Source organism: Poeciliopsis prolifica, unplaced genomic scaffold (genome assembly GCF_027474105.1).
Source record: "Poeciliopsis prolifica strain line A6 unplaced genomic scaffold, Auburn_PproV2 SCAFFOLD076, whole genome shotgun sequence".
Lineage (NCBI taxonomy): Eukaryota > Metazoa > Chordata > Actinopteri > Cyprinodontiformes > Poeciliidae > Poeciliopsis > Poeciliopsis prolifica.
The window spans coordinates 652,520-672,207 of record NW_026562451.1 but is presented as its reverse complement, the minus strand read 5'-3'; the positions used below and the strand labels follow the sequence as shown (position 1 = coordinate 672,207).

Below are 19,688 nucleotides of genomic sequence, written 5' to 3'. Positions count from 1 at the left end.
CTGGCTGAGAGCTTTAATTGGTGTTCTGAGGTTGCTTATTGTGACAGAAACTGTCAGGCAATTCAACACTCGACCAGAGCCGACCTGCAAAAAATAAAATAAGAATATCAAAACTGGTGTCATAAATTCTCTATGAAATCCTAGCAGCAGACTCCTGCTTCAGCAGACATCTGATTTTCTCGTCTTTTCCCAGTCGCAAATGCCAGTACAACTGTCTAATTTCTGTTGTCTGATTTATTGTAATTCATCATCCAACTCTAGTAATGAAGAAATCGATGTTAGTGACCTGCTTTTTATTTATTTGTATTATTTTTTATGTGACCTGTCACAGCATTTCAGATATAACGTATAAAAAAGCTGGCTGCCTGTGTCTGACAGGATATCTGGAGATGTTATCATCAGTGTTGCATCTGGCACAGTGTATGAAATATAAACCGTGTTTTTATTTGACCTTCAACTTGCGTTGCACTTATTGATAGGACTGATATTTCTGTCACAGTTATGCTGAAGTAATCAGTCTTGCAGTCAAGCTTCTTCTTTTACATTGAGCTTCTGTGATTCAAACAGCTCCTAAGTAAAACATGGCGATGGTATCATTATGCTGTGGGGATAGTTTTCTTCACCGGGGACAGTAAGGCTGATTAGAGTTGAAATATTCTTAGATGCTCACAATTTAATATGGCTGAGCTCAAGATATTTTACATAAAAGAATCGATGAAAACTTCATCTCTAAATGGTGTTAGAGATGGAAGGGACATCCTAAGACGTGCAGCAATAAATACAATGAAAGGACTCAAAACTCTTATGAAACAATTTATAGGTTTCTATCCACTTTGCAATTGTAAAAAAAACAAAAAAAACTGAAATATATTTAACATTGAGGTTATGACATGACAAAATGTGGGAAAAGTTCTAGGATTGCGAATACTTTCTCAAGTCGATGTTTGTATTCAGAAAACACACTTAGATTTTGCACAATGCTGAGTGTTGATATTGTCAATATTTTGTATAAACAACCGAGAACATCGGTTTGGCAGCAGAATAAGTTGTTGCACAAATCTATTGAGAGCTGACATTCAGATTCAAATTGGCATGAACAAACCATCACTGTATAAACAGGTGTGTCTACACGCTGTAAGGCAGCATCATTTTGGCATAAACGACGTTTGGGGGCAAACAAAAAAAGGAATTAGAATTAAATATGCACACAAACAAGGACCTAATGATTTCCTGCTACTACTAATCCATCCATTGAACATTGTTGAGACAGAGAAGCTTGCTCTAAAAATAAAACTAACAAAGCCCTCATGGTCTTGTGTTGAATTCTCTTTCTGCAGTGGTCGCAGTGGGAAGATCCGCGTTCTCTCCATGAAGATCGGCTTGCTGTCTCTTTCCAAGGGGCACTTGGAGGAGAAGTATAAATGTGAGTGCGAACGAGTGGGTGACGCATATTTACAGGAATACACATGCTCCAAAACACACACTGCTGTCCCTGCTCCCCCACGCAAATCAGTCTGCGCCCACGCTGCTTCACTACAGCTGTAATCCTAGTAGTATTAATCAAACACAGAGACGAGGGGGGAAAAAGCGTCGGAGAATGGTTTGTCTAATTGGATGAGAGACCTCCTGCGTTCCCCCTGTTCTTGATTAAATTCTGCTTTCTGATTTCTTTTTGAGGATTAGACGGCATGAGCATTGGCTTGCTGCTCTGGGAGAAGACTTGTCAGTCTGGCTTCCTGCTCTTTGTCTCTGCTGCCGTATCTTCCTCCGTCTGTCTTCTTTCCCTGTCACAGCCTGCTCCATTGTTCATCTGTCTTACAGTTCCTCTTTCTTTATTGTCCCATCTTTCTCACCCTTGCTTCTCTCTTGTTCTTCCTTTTCCTCTTCCTTTCTCTTGCCATGGCATGAACTCCATCCCTGAGCCTATTCGTTCCACTGGCAGTTCCTATTAGCTTGAGGAGGGTATAAAGCACGGTTGATTGCGTTCTTCCTCCCTTACTTTGGAGTTTCATTTACTGTCAATCCCATGCATTTACTCACACAGCCTTGCACAGATCCCTAACCAGGTGTTCTGCCATTTGACACTCTTGGCGATGGTTCTGAATGTCATATCTAATTGTGCATCAGAAAGCTTCCATTATAGTTGTGGGCATTGATTGGTCAGCTGTCTTAAGAGCTAATACAAATAAAGGGGACATGTAGGTCATAAATGCACATAATTGCAAGTGTGAAAATGTGCGCACATGCTTAGTGGAAGCTGGCATCAGAGCCGAGCTGCACATGGAGATCAAAGGCAGCTGCAAATGAAGCAGAAAGAGCTGTAACACTGTCCTCCTTTTCTCTGGATGACCCCTGCTTGCTCATTTTGTGTAATAACTCTGTGGTGTTTCATAACATTATCAGAAGCAAAAATGTGAACATGTGACAACTGTCAGCAGGTAGCCATCCTCATCCAGTGAAGCTCTGTCAGTCTCCATGGAATCAGGAGATTTGGAAGTAGGGAAGTAGAGATTAGCAGGGGGAACAGCTTGGTACCGAAAAACCGAGTTGAAGAGATTAAAAATGATTCTGTTCCTCTGGTGCTTTCTGTGTCCTCCCAACAACTCCTACCTGCATGCACACACACTTTACAACACATTGCCTCCCACTTGGATTTATACCATCGCTCTTTCTCCCTTCGTATCTATTTATACCTTCGTATTCCTTCTCAATATCACCCACATTCTGTGACTTTTCCCTCACTCCCTCATCCTAATTCTATTTCCATTTTTTTTGTTCTCGCTCCGCTGCACTCTTCCACAGATCTCTTCAGCCAGGTAGCGTCAGCCGGTGAGACGTGTGACCAGAGGCAGCTCGGTCTGCTGCTCCACGAAGCCATCCAGATCCCCAGGCAGCTGGGGGAGGTGGCCGCATTTGGAGGATCCAACATCGAACCGAGCGTCCGCAGCTGCTTCCAGCATGTAAGACGACGTACAGATGGAAACGTACATGGCTTCCAAATGCATAAAGTGACTTTCAAAAGTGATCTCTCCTTTGAATCTTGTTGAGATTTTTTTGACACAAAGTAGCACATAATTGTGAATGCAAATCCAACTTTTGTTTTGTCCAAAACAATAAACAAGAACATGGAAATATATTTTTTTCTTTAGTTGCACCATGTCGCTGTTCTTTTTAAACAACATTCTTTTCAAGTCATTTGCTCCAACATCAAAAATAGATGCTGTATTGACACAAACTACTTGCTGACTGTCCTTTTGAGTTTTACAATAACCATCTAGGTCAGGTTTAATTTTAGACTTTACTATTGTTGAGCAACATTATAAAAAAGAGACAGACATTAAATCAGCCTCGTAAATGTTTCTGATTCACTGCACTGCAACTCCAAAAATATCAGTGAGGCAGATTTCAGCTTGCAAAGAAATCCTGTCCCACATCTTCTTGTTGATGTTGCTTTCAAACACATGGACATAGATAGGGTGAGCACACTTCAGTACACAAATATGCACATGTACACAAACAAATTGCTCCCAGGTTTGGTCATGAATCTCTGTGTCAGCTGTAGTTCAGCTCTTCATTAATCATTCAAACGTCCAACAATTTTTTGGCTGGTAAAATCAGAAAAAAAAAAAAAACACTATCTCCCAGTAAACCACCTGCGTAAACGCAGAGCTGGCTTTGTGCTCCAGTTTGTCTGGTCAGTGACCAACTCTGCAAAAACCCTCAAGACCATTTGCTTTAACAGCTCTGTGATGAAGGAGTCACACGGCATAAATTTAGCCTTCGTCGCCGACCTTTTGTCGCGCTACTTCATTTCTCCCATCCATCCTTCTGTCCAGTCATCCTTTCAGGCAGGCAGTAATTAATCTGTAAGTGCTATAATTCTGCAGTTAGATTCCAGAGAGGAATGACGGAAAGCAAAGATGAGACTAATGTATGTGATGGGAGAGACGGTTAGATTGTGCTGGCAAAGGTCAGAGGAAGGGTGACAAGTTTAATGACAATCTGCGATGTCATCCAGCTGAAGAATATATCTGAGGTAATCTCTCTTAATCTGAGGGCAAAAGTCTCTTTCACATAACCAGAACCAACGACACCATAATATTCATCCACAGGTTGCACATTTTCTTCCACACAATTTCCAATAATCCTTAACTGACATTAACTCTCTTCATCTTAGAATCTTCATCCCAGACTATTTTATATAAGAGCCTTTTTTTCATAAATGTATGTTATTAAATGTCAAATTTAAATTTAAAATTTCTACAATAACTACTAGAATTCTGTTACACAAGTTCTGTTTAGTAGCAGAATTAATAATAAAGGATAGAGAAATAGAAAGAGTGGTGCATGTATATATATCTATATTCTTGTTTATGTTATGAAGCCTTTTTTTAAATTGACTATCTCCATTCTCTGTGGGAATATTTATTTAGTATATTAATCTTAGGACTTCTTGAGCTTTGTGTAATAGCAAGAATGTATTTGTAGAGGGATACGCTAATAAAGCCGAGATGCTGTGCAGACTGTCACACAATGAGCTTTTTAGATGGATCAAGCAAACAGGAACATCCTGTTGCTTTTTGATAAGTCACTCCTCTTATTACCGATGCATTCTGCCCTTTGCTTCCTTTGCTGCCCTTTGTGTGAGTCAGGGATGATGGAAAGGTTACATCCTGTTAAAAATATTTTGCTGACACTGCTGTCACAGGGAGTGTTTGCCAGTAAGCAAAAGACATGGTTGAAATTTCAGTTTAAAGCAACTGTGAACAGACAATGCAAAAAATAATTCCTGGTTCTTTAAACAGGTCAAGGTTGGATGCATTTAAGAGCAGGTGCTTGGGGATTTTTAATTATCAGGCCATTGTTACTAAAGATGGAGCTACAGGATCTGTATGGGGATGTTAACATCAATCAATGTTTATTGTAAGAACAATTAGAAGCTCAGAAATGTTATTCAGTCTTGTTCAAGACTCAAAGTCATAGCAGGGACTCTGGTTTTTCATTCTAATATATGTAGTCATCTTAAATGTGTCTGCATGTTTATTAGGAGTTTAGTACAGTTACAGCATTTACTGGATGTACTTGATTGTATCTCATGCTGCAAAGTGCCCTTACAGTTTATCACCTCACTTTGTTGAAATTTTATAGAAACCATAAACCTTATATGGTTGATAAACTTTTGCTTTATGAGTTTCTGGCTCCTTATTCCTTGCAACATGTCGTTTTTATGAACAGGTAAACAACAAGGTGGAGCTGGAGCCTCGGCAGTTTGTGGACTGGATGCGGCTGGAGCCTCAGTCTATGGTCTGGCTTCCCGTCCTGCACAGGGTGGCTGCTGCAGAGACGGCCAAACATCAGGCCAAGTGTAACATCTGCAAAGAGTGTCCGATTGTGGGCTTCAGGTAAAAAACACTCACATTCTCATGTTCATTTGTGTAAAAATGTAAAGCAAAATGGTGTGACAGGTGATTAAGTCTGCAGCTTGTAATGAGGTCTCGTATACATCATATGACATTCTTACGGGTTGTTCACTCTTGAACAAAAAGGGCAGATCTGCTCCGGAGGGCAGACATTTATCTAAATGTCAGCAGCTCATATACTACTGAGTAAATACCACCAGTAGGTTTGTAATGAAGCACGCACACATAAAAATAAACAGCGTCCACCAACAAACAAATAAAACAAGTCTGCTTCCTCAAAGTTTACGAAGAGCCTTTAAAACTTGTAACAAGCCTCCAAATGTTTCCATAGCTGCAAAGGTTTCAGCTTGTCTGATAAATTACTCTCACACTGATAAATAAAGATCAACCATTTTGGTGAGCTGATGGAAGAAATCCAGGTTTGCTCTGTCTAGCCAAGAGGGAAAGAGTTTCGTCATGCCTGAAGTCACGCAGAGTGGCAGAATTGTCCTCTGGAGATCCATTGCTTTGCAAGCAGAAAGAGAAACACATCCAGACATTTGATGAAGCACGCATCTTCCAAGTTCTGTCATTGATCGATGAGCGCGAGCGTTGGTGGGCAGGAAAGGCAGATAGCAAAAATGAAAAAGGAAGGAAAATGCATAGCAGGCGTTTTGTGTGGTCTGAAGACATCACACCCAGAAACGAAAAAAAAAAAAACAGGTTATTTTTGAAGGTTGCAACTTTTTCAATGAGATTAAGTAAAATGTGTCATTATGTGTGTTTTAACTTATTCAGGTTGGGTGAAATATTTTCTGTAATTGGATTTAGGAAGAGTAAAGAAAAAATGTTTTTGGTAATTTAGCTCAGTTTTTGATTAAACTAAATTTTAAAAAAAAAATTACAATTAAAAATAGTTTAGAAATTTTCACAGTCTCCATACAGACATTTATTAAGCATATTAAGCGATACGGTAATATAATCACAAAAACTTTCCAGTGTTTCCTCGATGCTCTTGTTAGATAGAAACTGAACGATCCAGTGATGGATGAAAGTCAAGCGAAGGAGCATTTCGCCTCCAGTGTGTCACTATTATCACCAGTAATGGCATTAGTTTGGTTTGGATTGCTTCAGCTGGTAGCTTAAACTACTCATAATCTGAGGTGATTCGTTCTTCATTTAATTAATTGCACCTTGGAGTGAAGCAGGTGCCATGGAAGCCCTGTAGGAATTAATCTACTGTTACCATATTCCCACCTCAAACTTATGTTAAAGTAATGCAACAAGTAATTTTCTGAAGTACTTTTCAAATGTTTGTGGGGTTTTTTTAAAGAGCAGTGAAAACTGATTTCATAATTAGCCAGAATCGTTGGGTTTCTAAACTATTTAATTCAGGGCCACCTCATCACCGCCTGAATGAAGGTGACTTAACGCCCTCTCATCATAGTAATATGCTTCTTGTCAAGATGTAATGGTGTATTTGACTTGCTGCACTTGTGTGCATTGTTGCATCCTTTGATGTATAGCTCTCTTTTGTAGCTCATCAGTCAGCTAACCTTGGGGAAAGCTGGAGAGGGGAGAAAGATAAAAGACTTAAGCTATTATGTCTGAATGGCTCCTGTCTCAATTTAGCTGTTAAATGGCAGACTTGCTACAGCTGCTGCTGACGACAGCAACCCCAAAGCTGTTGTCAGATTGTTGTTTGTGTGGAAATCCAGCAGTCTGTCATTCTGTTTGCATATAGTTTCCGTGCGCCTATGAACATGTGGTTGACGGACTGACAGTGAGGATCGACAGCTCTCCAGATGACGAGTCATGTTGTAGGGCAAGAGTATCTGCTCACTTTTGCGCTCGCAGAACAACAGACCCAGAGGATGTTAAAGTGACATTTCATGACAGTACATCCTAACCCAACTTTTCGCTCTTTTTCTCCCCACTTCTCTCCGTTTCTACGTAGGTATCGCAGTTTGAAGCATTTCAACTACGACGTGTGTCAGAGCTGCTTCTTTTCTGGGCGTACTGCCAAGGGCCACAAGCTCAACTACCCCATGGTTGAATACTGCACGCCGGTGAGGAAGCAACACACACATAGCCTGACTCATATGCCTCTGCACACTTTCCTCGCTGGCTTATGTCATATCTCCTTCCCACACACTCACACACTCCAATTAACCATTAAATGAATCAAGTCAAATCCACACTTTTTAGTGTCTGATAAGCTTCTCGCCCATCTTAATGTCAAATTAGATGCAGTCTTTCAACCAATGAATTTTAATCCTTCTATTACATAAAGAGACTCCTGAGCTATCACCACATTTTTAGCCATATCCAATGGTAATTCATGCAATATCATTCAATACTTTCTGCCACCTCATTTCTTTGTCATGATTAAGTTTCCTCTTTGACTAGTTTAAGTTTTTAGTAAGCATCAACTCCTCTCAAAGCTTTCTGCTTTGGTTGAAACAATGTTCAGTCCAGTGGGAAGTCTGTGAAAATGTTTTTAGAACTTGGCTGGAAGTGTTTTCCTCCAACCACAAAACAGCCTCAGCCATAGAGGGAAAGCACAAAAGCTGTTGGCTCACAGTCAGCGTTCCTGTTCATCCCAAAGGTGTTGGAAGTGTTTTGTGCAGACAGGAAAACCAATTTCTTATACTTCTCTCTTCTGCATTGGGACATTGTCTTGCAGAAAAGAAAGACGTCCTTTTCTCAACAAAGCCCAATTGGCCTGTTTCTCCTCTTGCACTAATTTTGATTCTTTATGTAGCACGTTCTGGTATCTAAGGCTAGATTTAGCGCTCTGGGTTCTAATAATGTAATGTTACACCCCAAGAAACTGGTTTCACTACATTTCCCATGAACCTCCAGGTACTGATTTGTCATAAAGAATTAAACTTAGTTGAACTGCCTATGTCTGACCCATAAATGGATGAGACTTTATTCAGGTAAAGTATTTACTTACCAAACTTCAGAATGAAAATATAGTAAACCACATGTGAAAATATACCCTCACACTGAATATGGTCACCAGCAGACCTTATGTCTGGCAAAGGGAATAGAAGTCAAACAACACCTTTTGGTGGTTAACCTTTAAATAACCAGAAAGTATCAAAACAAATAGCAAATAAAAATACTTTCTCGACCATCTGGTTTAAATAGACAAATAAAAAAGTGTTTGATTTGGATGTCCATACCTATAGAAATTTGTAGTATTTTCCTGTGAAAAATTGTTTAGCTCACTTTTTAAAATCAAAGTTCTTGGGAGAAATTATATTACAGATTTATTCAGTTTTTTCACGCTGCCCTAATCCTAGTAACAACCTGTGCCACCCTTGGAGGAACTGACTGATTAAATATTTGGGATAACTGACAATGAGTCTGTGTCATTGTGTGCAAATTTTGTCCAATTATTCTTTCTAGATTTGTTTTATTTCAATCATATTTGAGTGTTTTCAAGTATGAATGTTTGACTGCATCTCAACCAGACACAAAAAGTTTGGACTTTTTGACCAAGCCAAAACCTTCATTTTGTGATTTTATTTTTTTCTTCTTTATTCTTGAGCCATTTTGACATGCTATTTTTCTATAGTAAGTTCAACCTTCAAGTTATCCGCTGAACCTTCCTTCTGAACTCTTTTTTTTTCTGGTTTTCATACTTATTTGCTGCCACATAAGCAGATCAAAGTAATTTCCTCTTATTAATACAAGCTGACATATAGCTCCATCTTGTTCCTACAGCAAACATTCAGAGTAGAGAAATATTGCTTAATATTCAAGATCATTGAATTGTATTTATTATTTACAAACACAAATAAAATAAAAAGAAAACCTTGTCTATTGGGTGACTTTCCCCTCCAGATGTGTATTTTCTTTTTCTTTTTTTTTTTTACTTCAGTGCAGCAAAGTAAGGGCTTTGTGTGAGAAACTATAAATAAAACATTCTCATTTTCAAATTACTTTTACAGGCCACTGCTTTTCAAAATCGCCCAGATTATTTCAGGAACTGAAGTCTGCATTCATAATACATCAATCAGTATTCTACATTTTCTTTTAAACCTGCAAATTTGATTAATAATGACTTTGATGGAGCAGCATTAAGGACAAGGATACTGACAGGAGAATAAGGAAAATTATTTATATTTAGCTGCTACAAAATATAAAAATTGTTCTTTCGTTATCTGTTCATTGTTACGTGATTAATTTATTGCTCATGAGTTTAGTAGCTATCAGCTCAGTTTGAAGGAAAAATGCATGCAATATTTAATTCAACAAATAAGATTTACCCTTCACTTCTCCACATTTGTCAGCAATGTAGCTTGAGGTCTGAGTGGGTATTGTAATAATTGTTGTCTTTCAGTTGCATATGATGAGAGTTTCTTTGCTTCGGGGAAGAAAATTGTATTCCTGACTTCTCTCAAATTTTCTGCCATGTCTTTGCAAAATGCCCTGTGACTATCTGCAGAGACCAGCTACACTGTTAGAAGCAGAGCAAGGACAGATCTCAAACCGACTCTCAGAGCGTGGCGCTGAACAACCAGCGCGGCTGTAAAAGATTGACTTTGTTTGGCAGAACCTTGCTGATAAGAATGAAATGATGGCACAATGTGTCATCTATGCAGCAGAGATCTGGCCCGTTTGGGAGGAAAGCGATATCTGGGACAGCATGCTGGACAATGCCTGAGAAAAAACTGATCAAGGAAGATCAGACTAATGGTGAACTTAAAAGCAACAATGCTGATTTTTATTCTACATGTTTGCTTGTAAGCAGCCGCAACTTTTCACTTTCTGAAACCGTTTTGACTACAGAAGGCTGGCTGAAGGCTTTTCAGCATCAACAACTTTCAAAGTTAATCATAAAGCAATGAATGGACCAAATGTAGGCCGATAGTGAAAAGCAGCTGTTTGTTGTCTCTGTATTTTAGTAAGAAAGTTTTGTTTATGTACTTTACAAAATCTGCGCTTAAAGAGTTAAACAAAAGCAAAGAGAAAACATAATGATATGTGTGATTGGAAATTAATAAAATAGAACATTTAAAAGGATCTTGTATAAAGGTCTGTTTTCACAAAACTGTTTTGCAGCTGAAATAACATCGTAACACACACAGATCGATGCTGGGTTGGTTGCAGGAACAAAAGCAGAGAAACCCTGAAAAGGTGTTTACTTTCGATTAGAAGCTGTGAAAGTTGAACATGAATCTCGTTCATCAAGCTTGACCCAGATTTATCGATCCTTCAGGTGATGGAGGCTGGGGAAAAACACATTAGACTGAAATGTGTCACTTCTATGAGAACGCGCAAAAACAGAATCAACTCACTTCTTCATTTTAAATGTCATAGTTCACCACAAGTTTATTAAACCGTTGTGATATTTTTACTGTTTTTTACCCTGAAAATGTCAATATAAAATATAATCACATTTGTCAAGCTTCTCACGTTTCCATTGAATCAAACACTGTGTCTGACAAACTTACTGTTAAATTGACTTTAGTTGGATCTTGTGCAGCTGCTGTACACCATTTATCCTCATATTTGTCTCATTGTTTATTTTATAGCTGTTATATTGCCTTTCATTCGTTTATAAATTTTGTGCTGAAGAAAATGTCCTACTTTTAATTTGTTTTGTCTCTCACTTTAAGCTTTTACCTTTCCTAAGGGGCCTTGTTGTTGTAGTTCAAATTCTACAGCTAATATATCTGCTGTCATTTTGGAGGATTTATATTTGTTGAAGTGTTACAAACAAATTACCACGGGGAACATATTAGGGATTATAACACCCACTATATTACTGTGACTTGTTGATTTATTTCCGCTGGGCTCTCTTTGCAGCTCTTGTGCTGCATTTTTCACTTGAAGTTCTTTTCAGAACTATTCAAAGTCCTTGAATTTCTCAATTTCTTGTGACTTTGAAAACCACAAACCTCATTGTAATATATTAGGATTTTTGTGACAGACAAAAACAAAGTATTTGGAGAAAATGATGATGCATGGGTTTAAATAATCACATTCCTAAAATAGTGGCATCAGTCATTTTCTCCCAAAATGGATTTTTTTTCTTGCCTCAAATCATCTATTGACAAAAAATTACTTAGGCCAATACATTCAGAGGGTGGCACATACATTTTGGATTTATACATTTGGTTTCAGCTTTCTTTTATTGATTCTTTATTAAGCAATCTTGGGCAGCATATTTTTGGGTTTGTCTCTGCCAGCTAAATAAATCATGTTTTTGTAGTTCTGGCTGTGTGTTTGGAGTGTTGTGTTTCTGGAAAGTAAACCTCCTCACCAGTCTCAAGACTAGTGCAGTCTTTAACATGTTTTCTTCAATTATATGTAACTCTTTTCTAACTGATGCAATTTATTCAAGTTTTGGGTAGTTTTGTTTTTTTCTGCACACATGGTATTTTCCATATGGACCAAAAATTTGATGTTGGCCTTGTATGTCGAGAGCATCTTCTTACACGCCTCTTATGTGGCTTATGGCAAACTGGCAATGGAAATATTTATGGTTTTCTTGCTGTTCTGTGTTAAAGTCCAGTTTTGTCAGATGTATGCATGGTATTTTCTCCAATCTGAGTTGCAGGGTTAATATGACCTGCTTCTGTCCTCACAGATCCTCTGTACTTGAATTACAACCAAGCAAACAAATGCACTTTATTTACCACTTTGTTACATGATTTAAGATGGGGGTATCAGAGCAAAAGAGGTTGAACACACAAGATTGCAATCCTTTATAAATTGTTTTGATTAAAAAAAAACATTTATCTTTTTCCTTCTACTTCACAATTACATAGATAAAAAAAGAAAAAAAAAGCCATTTAAGTTTGTAGTTGTCATGTGACAAATTGTGAAAATGTTTAAGGCGGTGAACACTTTAGCGAGACAATGCATATGTTGATAGAAATATGGGCCTATATGGCTTCCAATATCTACGATGGCATGTCGGCAAAGTCACAGGAGAGATTTAATGAAGCACTGGCGTTTTTTTGTACAGCTGCTCTGTACGTGCTGGTAATTTGTTCAAGCTACCGTCTTAAGTTGTGTGGATTAGCCTGACAGCCATGTGAGCTTTAACAAGCTTTTGCACATATCCGTCATCTGTTGAAGCTGTGTTTTTTTTTTTTTTTTTGGCCTGGATGTGTGTGAATGTCTGTGTGTTTGTATAAATCCCTTGGAAAGGGATTTTACTCTCCCTCTGGTCAGACTTGTGCTAATTTGTTGTTTGCTTGCGTGGCTGAAATTGCTTATGCAGGAGAAACACCTTTACTTGTTGTCTAATTAACAGACTAATTTACTTCCACAGAAATGCTGATCTCGATTACATGTTCACAAGAGACTGTGGAAATGTTTAATCCATACAAGAAACACTGCATTCTTTATTCTCTGTTACAGACAACATCAGGCGAGGACATGAGAGATTTCACTAAAGTGCTGAAGAACAAATTCAGATCGAAAAAGTACTTTGCCAAGCATCCGCGGCTGGGTTACCTGCCAGTCCAGACAGTCTTAGAGGGAGACAACATGGAGACGTAAGTGACTTTGATGTTTCAGTTTAACTTGAGTATAAATTGCTAAACATGAAGTGAATATAGAGATGAGGTTCCTCCTGTTACCCAATCTCCGATAAGTAGAAGGCGATTGGACTTTTTATAATAGCTCTAAAGTCTTTCACTCTATAAGATGATTATGATGTTCTGAATATGTCAAAACGTGGCAAATTCAGTGTTGGACAAGATGGAATAACATGCACTCCATGTTAGGGACAAAATCAAAAAGTATCATGTCTGAAGAACAAAAAAAACTAGTGTTGTATTGTGGATATATGGTTCTGAAGTAGATAGTATTTCCGCTACATCCACCTCAATATCGGTAACTTTTCTTCTTTTCTGCCAGGCTTTGTAAATCCTTCTGGAAAACAGTTCAACTTGAACAATATTAGGCAAATGCCCAGATTGCACATCTCATTTTATCCATCTTTGCCACTGAACTCAAATGTTTTTTCTCGTTATTCACTCAGTATCATTGTGGGAAATGCCTTTGTGTGTCCTCCTCCTGTTTATTTTTCACTGTTCCTTTGTTAGTTTTGCAACATGTTGTGCAGCTGCATCTCGGCTCCCAGGATTACTCACACATGGACGTACAAAAGCGGTCTCATAACTTAAAGTTGCCCACAGTTACCACTTAGATGGATTGCACTTACCTTCCTTATTCGTCCTCCTCCTCACCTCCTACCTCACTTAGTTCACCTCCTAACCCTCAGCACAGAGAAATGACTCCTTGAGCTTTCTCCTTGATAAATGTGCTTAAGGGGGAAAACATATTTTTGAAAGGAATCTTTTTTTAAAAAATCAGCAGAAGGGAGTGGAGAGTGGAGTTATTGATCATTTTACAGTTTCTTTCACTACATTTGGTCTCAAGTGAACACTACACTATCAAGACTGTGAAAACGGTGATCTTATATTTAGACTGCCTGAAAAGGAAATAACCTCACTGTATGTAATCCTACTTTTGAAACTGTAGTCATTTACTGTTATTGTTGTAAACTAAACAAGATTGTTTCAATAAAAATAGGCTTGATATTTTCAGTTACTCTAAACTCTAAATTTATCTATATTCCTTGTATTACAAGAATTTTCAAATGTTTTAATTAATGTAGTGTCAGAAGAGACAACAAGATTAGGTTTTGAATAATTACCCTCCCGAAAACTCTCTTTTACTTTCTCTGTTTTTTATCTTCCACCCACTCTGTGTTTCTTCCCCAGAGAGAGCAAAACACCACCTACTCTCACCTCCCTACTGTTTTTTACTTCATGTCACACCAGATGGGATTTTGAATTTGTCACAGCTGTATTTGATAATTTGAAAGAACCAAGCTGGTTTTTTTATAATGTTTTTACTATTCACCCTTCATGACATGATTCAGACTTTTGCAAAGGTGTTGATGGGTTTGGAGATTCATTTATAAGTTGCTGGTTGAAAGCATTAATGTTTTCAATAGTTGCACCACTGCTGCACAGATAGTAGTTATTTTATTTCATATTTAATTTTAAAATATTGATAAAACTTTTAGCTGTAATTTCTATCTTTTCCATAACATGGCTTGAGTTAAACAGTCAATTTCATTCTTAGATTTTCTTGAAAATGCATAAACATTTGAACCCTATGAAAACATTTAGCAGATTATTAATGTATCTCAGAGGCTCTCTTTGATATTTAGGTAAATGGACATTTCATGGTTCATCTTCTCAGGTTATTACTTTGAATTAATTTCCTTTTTTCTACTTCCAGCATTTGTTGCTTTTAAGAAGTTAACACTATCAAACATGGCTTAGCAAAATAGTAAGTAGGGATATTACATTTAAATTCTCTCATTATGTTTGCTGTTGTTTGCTTTCATTGCTTTTAGTTCCTCTTAAGAGGAATTAATTTAAAGATGCAACTGTCAGTAAGCGACTGGTTCATATATTTGCTGGATTTTTATTCCAGCCCTCTAGCTGTTTCTCTCAATCCGACAGGTTGAGGTGTCAGCATGCACAGATGTTTTTTTACCGCTAACAAAAATGAGGGAGAGGGAATGCAAAAAATAAATAAATAAAAAAATTGTGCTAACAGTGACAAAATGACTACCACATCATGATGGACCAAATTGATTTTTTAGAAGCTGTTCAGGGCATTCACCTTGAAGGGAAAAAAAAAAACAGAGACAAAACAGGAAAGCACATGCTGAGCAGATATGACAAATACATAAGGTGATGAAAAAAGACATGGGTTCTTTTAGCTGTTTTTTGCTTTTTCCCAGTCAGCATTTCTGTGTGTTTTTTCAAAAGTAGCTGAAGGAAAACGACAACCAAAGAGCATCCTAATTATCCACACACCCCTCTTAGAAAGCTTAAAAATTTTAACTTGAAGTTTATTTCTAAACAAAGCATTTTTGATCTTGAATAAAAATCTTAGTGTTCTTCATTCTGATTATATTCATTCATTTGTTTGACTGTAAATCTGTTCTGTCCAGATGTTTAGCAGACTCTATAACAGCAAAAACTCCTCCCTTTTTTGTGAACCTTTTCTTCAATGTAAAAGTGAAGAAAAGGCAACTTCAAGTGAAAGCAAATTGTTCCCGTCAAAGTACTCAAATTTTCAAAAGGTCAACTTGATGTCTTCATCTTAATACAACATGCCTTCTTCTGATTTGTCCTTTCCTTGCTCCCATTTCTCTGCTTTCTGCTCTGTCTTCTGCTATTCTGAATTCAACTTGCTGATAAACAAATCGCTGCTCATTTTCACTGAGCACTGCTTGTGCTACTGCAGTGGGAAAAACATTAAAAATGAAATAAAATAAACCACCAGTTTGGCTTCCACTGGGAGAGCAAAACACGTTTTATTGAATTTTTCTGATTTTATATCCCTTTATTAATGTAGAAGAAGTTATGAGTTTGAAAAAAAAGTTCAGTTTCCAGACATTATTTTTTATTATTATTTTATGATCTGAAAGCTAGTACTCTAAATTTCTAGACAAATGTAGGGCTTTTTACATCGGCTTATTCTTAGATGATGTTCTTGTTCCTGTTCAGTCCATTGATAATTTAGATTTTGATCAGATGAAAAATCTAAATGTTTTTTCTCAGATGAAAAAGAGCCAAATTATACCTTGTGGCCTCTATATTCTCACCTGAGTTTCTATAGGTTGGCTCAGTTTAGGTGTCAAAGCATTTGGCAGGTTTGCCATATTGCTTAGTTTGAAACGAGCCTGTGTTTCTTTTTTTTTTTTGGGATGGTGGGAGGTAAGAAATAAGCTAACTGTAATTTATCAGTTTTCATGTGTCCACAGACAGAAAAGGGAAAAAAAGAGAGTTTTGAAATGGAGATATTGTTGTTATCCTGTATTTTTGCACATTATTGTAAATGTGCAAAAACTCCAATGTTTTCTCATATAAAAGAGTTTGAAGTGTTTTTTTGTGGTGTGTACATGTATCCTTGATCGTATAACATCTCTTCCCCATATGCTGAGCCCAGCTGCTCAGCAATTGGATGCACATATATGGAGAGATGTTTTTTTTTTCCCCCCTTCTTGTCTTCTTCCTCCATCTGCTGTGTTTTCTTTCTCAGACCCACTGAGTGATTTTGACATTAAAACTGTTTTGTGGTGCCTTTACTCCCTCTCCCTCACTCCCTCGATTTCTCTTACAGTCCCGTCACTCTCATCAGCATGTGTCCGGAGCAGTATGAGTGAGTATGAGCCACCAGTAACTACAACCTGTCTCCAGACTGGAATGCCTTTAACCACCACCTCCCTTCGCTCCTTTCACTCCTCACCCAGCACCTCATTCCCCACGACCGAAATCCTCACATCACCTAAGTTTTGACTGCATGTTGCTTGACCGCCTGCTTATCTGCCTGATCCGCTGGTTGAACATCTGCCCAAAAACAGGGGACAAAAAAAACTTGCGCCGTTTTCTCACTTTCTTCTTCTCGTTAAGGCAGCCACCGAGAATACAGTGTCTCTTCCCCGCCATCCTGTCAAAAAGCATCCAAATGCTCCGTAGATCATCCCACTCTCATATTTCTCTCTCTGTAGGATCATCTGATTTGTTTCTAGGTGAAGCTGTGTGGGGCCATTAGGTTGCGAGTGTGTGAATGCATGTGTGCGCATGTGCTCGTGATTTTCTGTTTTAACGAGGCCGTGTGAGCACGCCGAATCTCATCCATCTCCATTACTCCATTCATTTTCCAGGCTGTCCCAGACACCTCAGCTCTCTGACGATGACACCCACTCCAGGATAGAGCAGTATGCCAGCAGGTATGCTCTGCAATCTGCTGTCAACATCTCATCAATTCCAGTGGCACTGGGGGCCATGCAAATACTCACACAATTTGTAATGCTGTGGAAAATGCCAATAGATGATAAACTAATCACCAAATGTCTCAAATTCAAAGATGAAACATTCTGAATATATTAGAAAGGAACTGCGTAGAGGTTTTTGCACAACTTTAAGGCACAAGAGACGAAAATGGAAACAGCTTGACACATCAAAAGAATTTTGAACTCGAGAAACAAGGTTTTGGTCTTTAAATAAGTTGTTAGGGCAGTTTCAGTCATATTTAGGAAAAGGCAAAAGATGTGAAATCCTAACCTTTATGAATCATCCTCACTGAAATATTGAACCCATTCATATTTAATTTTTTGCTTTTTTGGAAAGTAGGTCTTTTTTTGCCATGTTTGACATGGTGCCCAAATCTTTGCATCCAGCTGCTCTTAGAACTATTGATGTAGCACCGGAAAGTGTTGAATAGTGATGATATCCTCAGTTATCTTTGAAAGCTACTTGTTCCTTTTTTGGTTGCACTGCCATTCAGTTTGTAGTTTAAATACAATATATAAATTAGGATATGAATATGGAAAAAACGCAGACATGAAAAAGTATTCATACCTAATTATCACCTAAATTCACAGACTAGGCAAGGAAAGTGTACCTAAAATTCAGCCAAAAGACTGCTGATATCACTAGAGATTCATAGGTTAAGTATCTGTTTGGTAGGGCAATAGTATGTTGTGTAGTCCAGAAATCGGGTAGTTATGGAAAAATGGCAAGAAAAAAGACGATGGAGAAAAGAAATGTCAACAAACGTGTCTTAGCATAAGCCAAAAAACATCTGAATATTTTTGTTGAGCTTCAGTAAAAAGTAGAATACAAATGAAAGATTTTGAAATACAATTTAGCTGCTTATTCATCTTAAGATGTTATCTAAACCAATCTCGGGGCTAAACAAGACAAATGGAAAGCTTGGCAGCAAAAATCAAAAAAAGATGTTTTTGTTTTGAATCTTGTGAATTTAGTGAGCAGAGACAACACAGCCAAGTAAATTGCCTCTAATCTGGAGATAAAAATGTGTTTTTTGCTTTGATATATGCTCTATAATTGTCTTTGAATTCTGGCTCATGCAAACAAAAACTCTTTAGTTTTCCATCAAAGAGCAGCGGAGCACCTAATCACACCTTAGCTTTGTGGAGTCATTGTTCCATAAAACATAATTATTGTTATTACTTTAGAATAATACATTTGCTGGATTTGTTATTGGTTGTTTTCAAACTAATTTATATCCAATTTAGCCTTTAGATGACTCTTCTTTTTTCATCTTTGCTGGATTGAATCTTTGAGATGCAAAAAACAGAGTTTTGGTGCATATTAAGATGGAAACCATACTGAGTTATGAGACGTTTCAGTGGGATTTTTCTTTACAATTTTCCAAATATTTGTTTTAAAATGTGATTACATAACATTAATATTGTATTTTAATAGGCTCCAAGGGGTCTACAATTTGCCCTTTGTGATTTCTGCTTTTAACGTTTTTTTCTTTAAAAAATAATACTTATTTAAACAGGTATCTGAATCCAGTGGCCCTCTAAGTCATTCAACAAGTAATTCTGCCAGGTTTTATTCCAATTTTGCACTTGTCCTTTTTCATGTGGCAGGCTTATTATCCAAACAGTTAAACATGTCCATTAATAATAATGTTATAAAAAGGTATTTGCTCATTTTATATAATATAGAGTATTTAAAATACCATGTTTTTATTTTTTAAAAAGAAAAAGTTATCTAAACTAATGCATCTTTCTTTGAAGAGTAATTTCCCCCTAAAACTAATAGTCAACTATTTACAATATTGGCATGTTGGCAAGTCTAGACTTTAACTAGGACTTAGTCTATGTTAGCAGGTGAGCGGTAGACTTCGCTGTGTGCTTGAAGTAATGTTCTTCCTGTATAACTTTAGTTCACTTGATATAGCTTATAAAATACCTTTGTTTCATCAGGCCACATTATCTTTGTCTGATATTAAAGTTAGTTTTATCTGAAATGTTCAAGTATGACGAGAAAGCAAATAGATGAAATTCTTCCCTAGTACCAATAATGTTTCCCAGCACTGTAGTTACTTTAAACGTGTGGACTGTTGTGCATTTTAAAGAAGTTTATAATATAAAATCATTATGATTTGATGAATGATATGAATCAATCTTGGTTACACTCAAAAATACATTTGGTGGAATCTTCATGATTTATCCAAACAGATATCAACATTTCTTTCTTCTTCTTTGTTTGAATCTTTTTAAATGTCAAAAAATTTAAAAAATCTGTTGTATGCCAACCTCCAACTTAATCCATGTCTTTGACTGATGGCATTCAGTTTTTTTCTGCTGTGATCAGAGCAGCCTTCAGATGCCAGCTTCAAAGACTCTTGCAGTAACCAACACACACACATGCACTGTCACTATTTGAATCGTAGCCAAACTAATGTTCA

At 37.4% G+C, this 19,688-nt stretch overlaps 1 protein-coding gene across 13 annotated transcripts in view; it reads left to right on the top strand.

The window, feature by feature from the left end:
* utrn (utrophin) overlaps positions 1-19,688 on the top strand; it is a 173,086-nt gene that overhangs the window by 134,694 nt on the left and 18,704 nt on the right. For 9 of the 13 annotated variants that reach the window (XM_055021426.1, XM_055021437.1, XM_055021424.1 and 6 more), the window contains 7 exons: positions 1,338-1,423; positions 2,803-2,960; positions 5,236-5,402; positions 7,357-7,468; positions 12,786-12,922; positions 16,581-16,619; positions 17,125-17,190. In XM_055021426.1, the coding sequence (XP_054877401.1) occupies positions 1,338-1,423; positions 2,803-2,960; positions 5,236-5,402; positions 7,357-7,468; positions 12,786-12,922; positions 16,581-16,619; positions 17,125-17,190 (765 nt within the window). The remainder of the gene's footprint in view (positions 1-1,337; positions 1,424-2,802; positions 2,961-5,235; positions 5,403-7,356; positions 7,469-12,785; positions 12,923-16,580; positions 16,620-17,124; positions 17,191-19,688) is intronic. The other 4 variants (XM_055021429.1, XM_055021428.1, XM_055021430.1 and 1 more) reach the window with 3 other exon arrangements.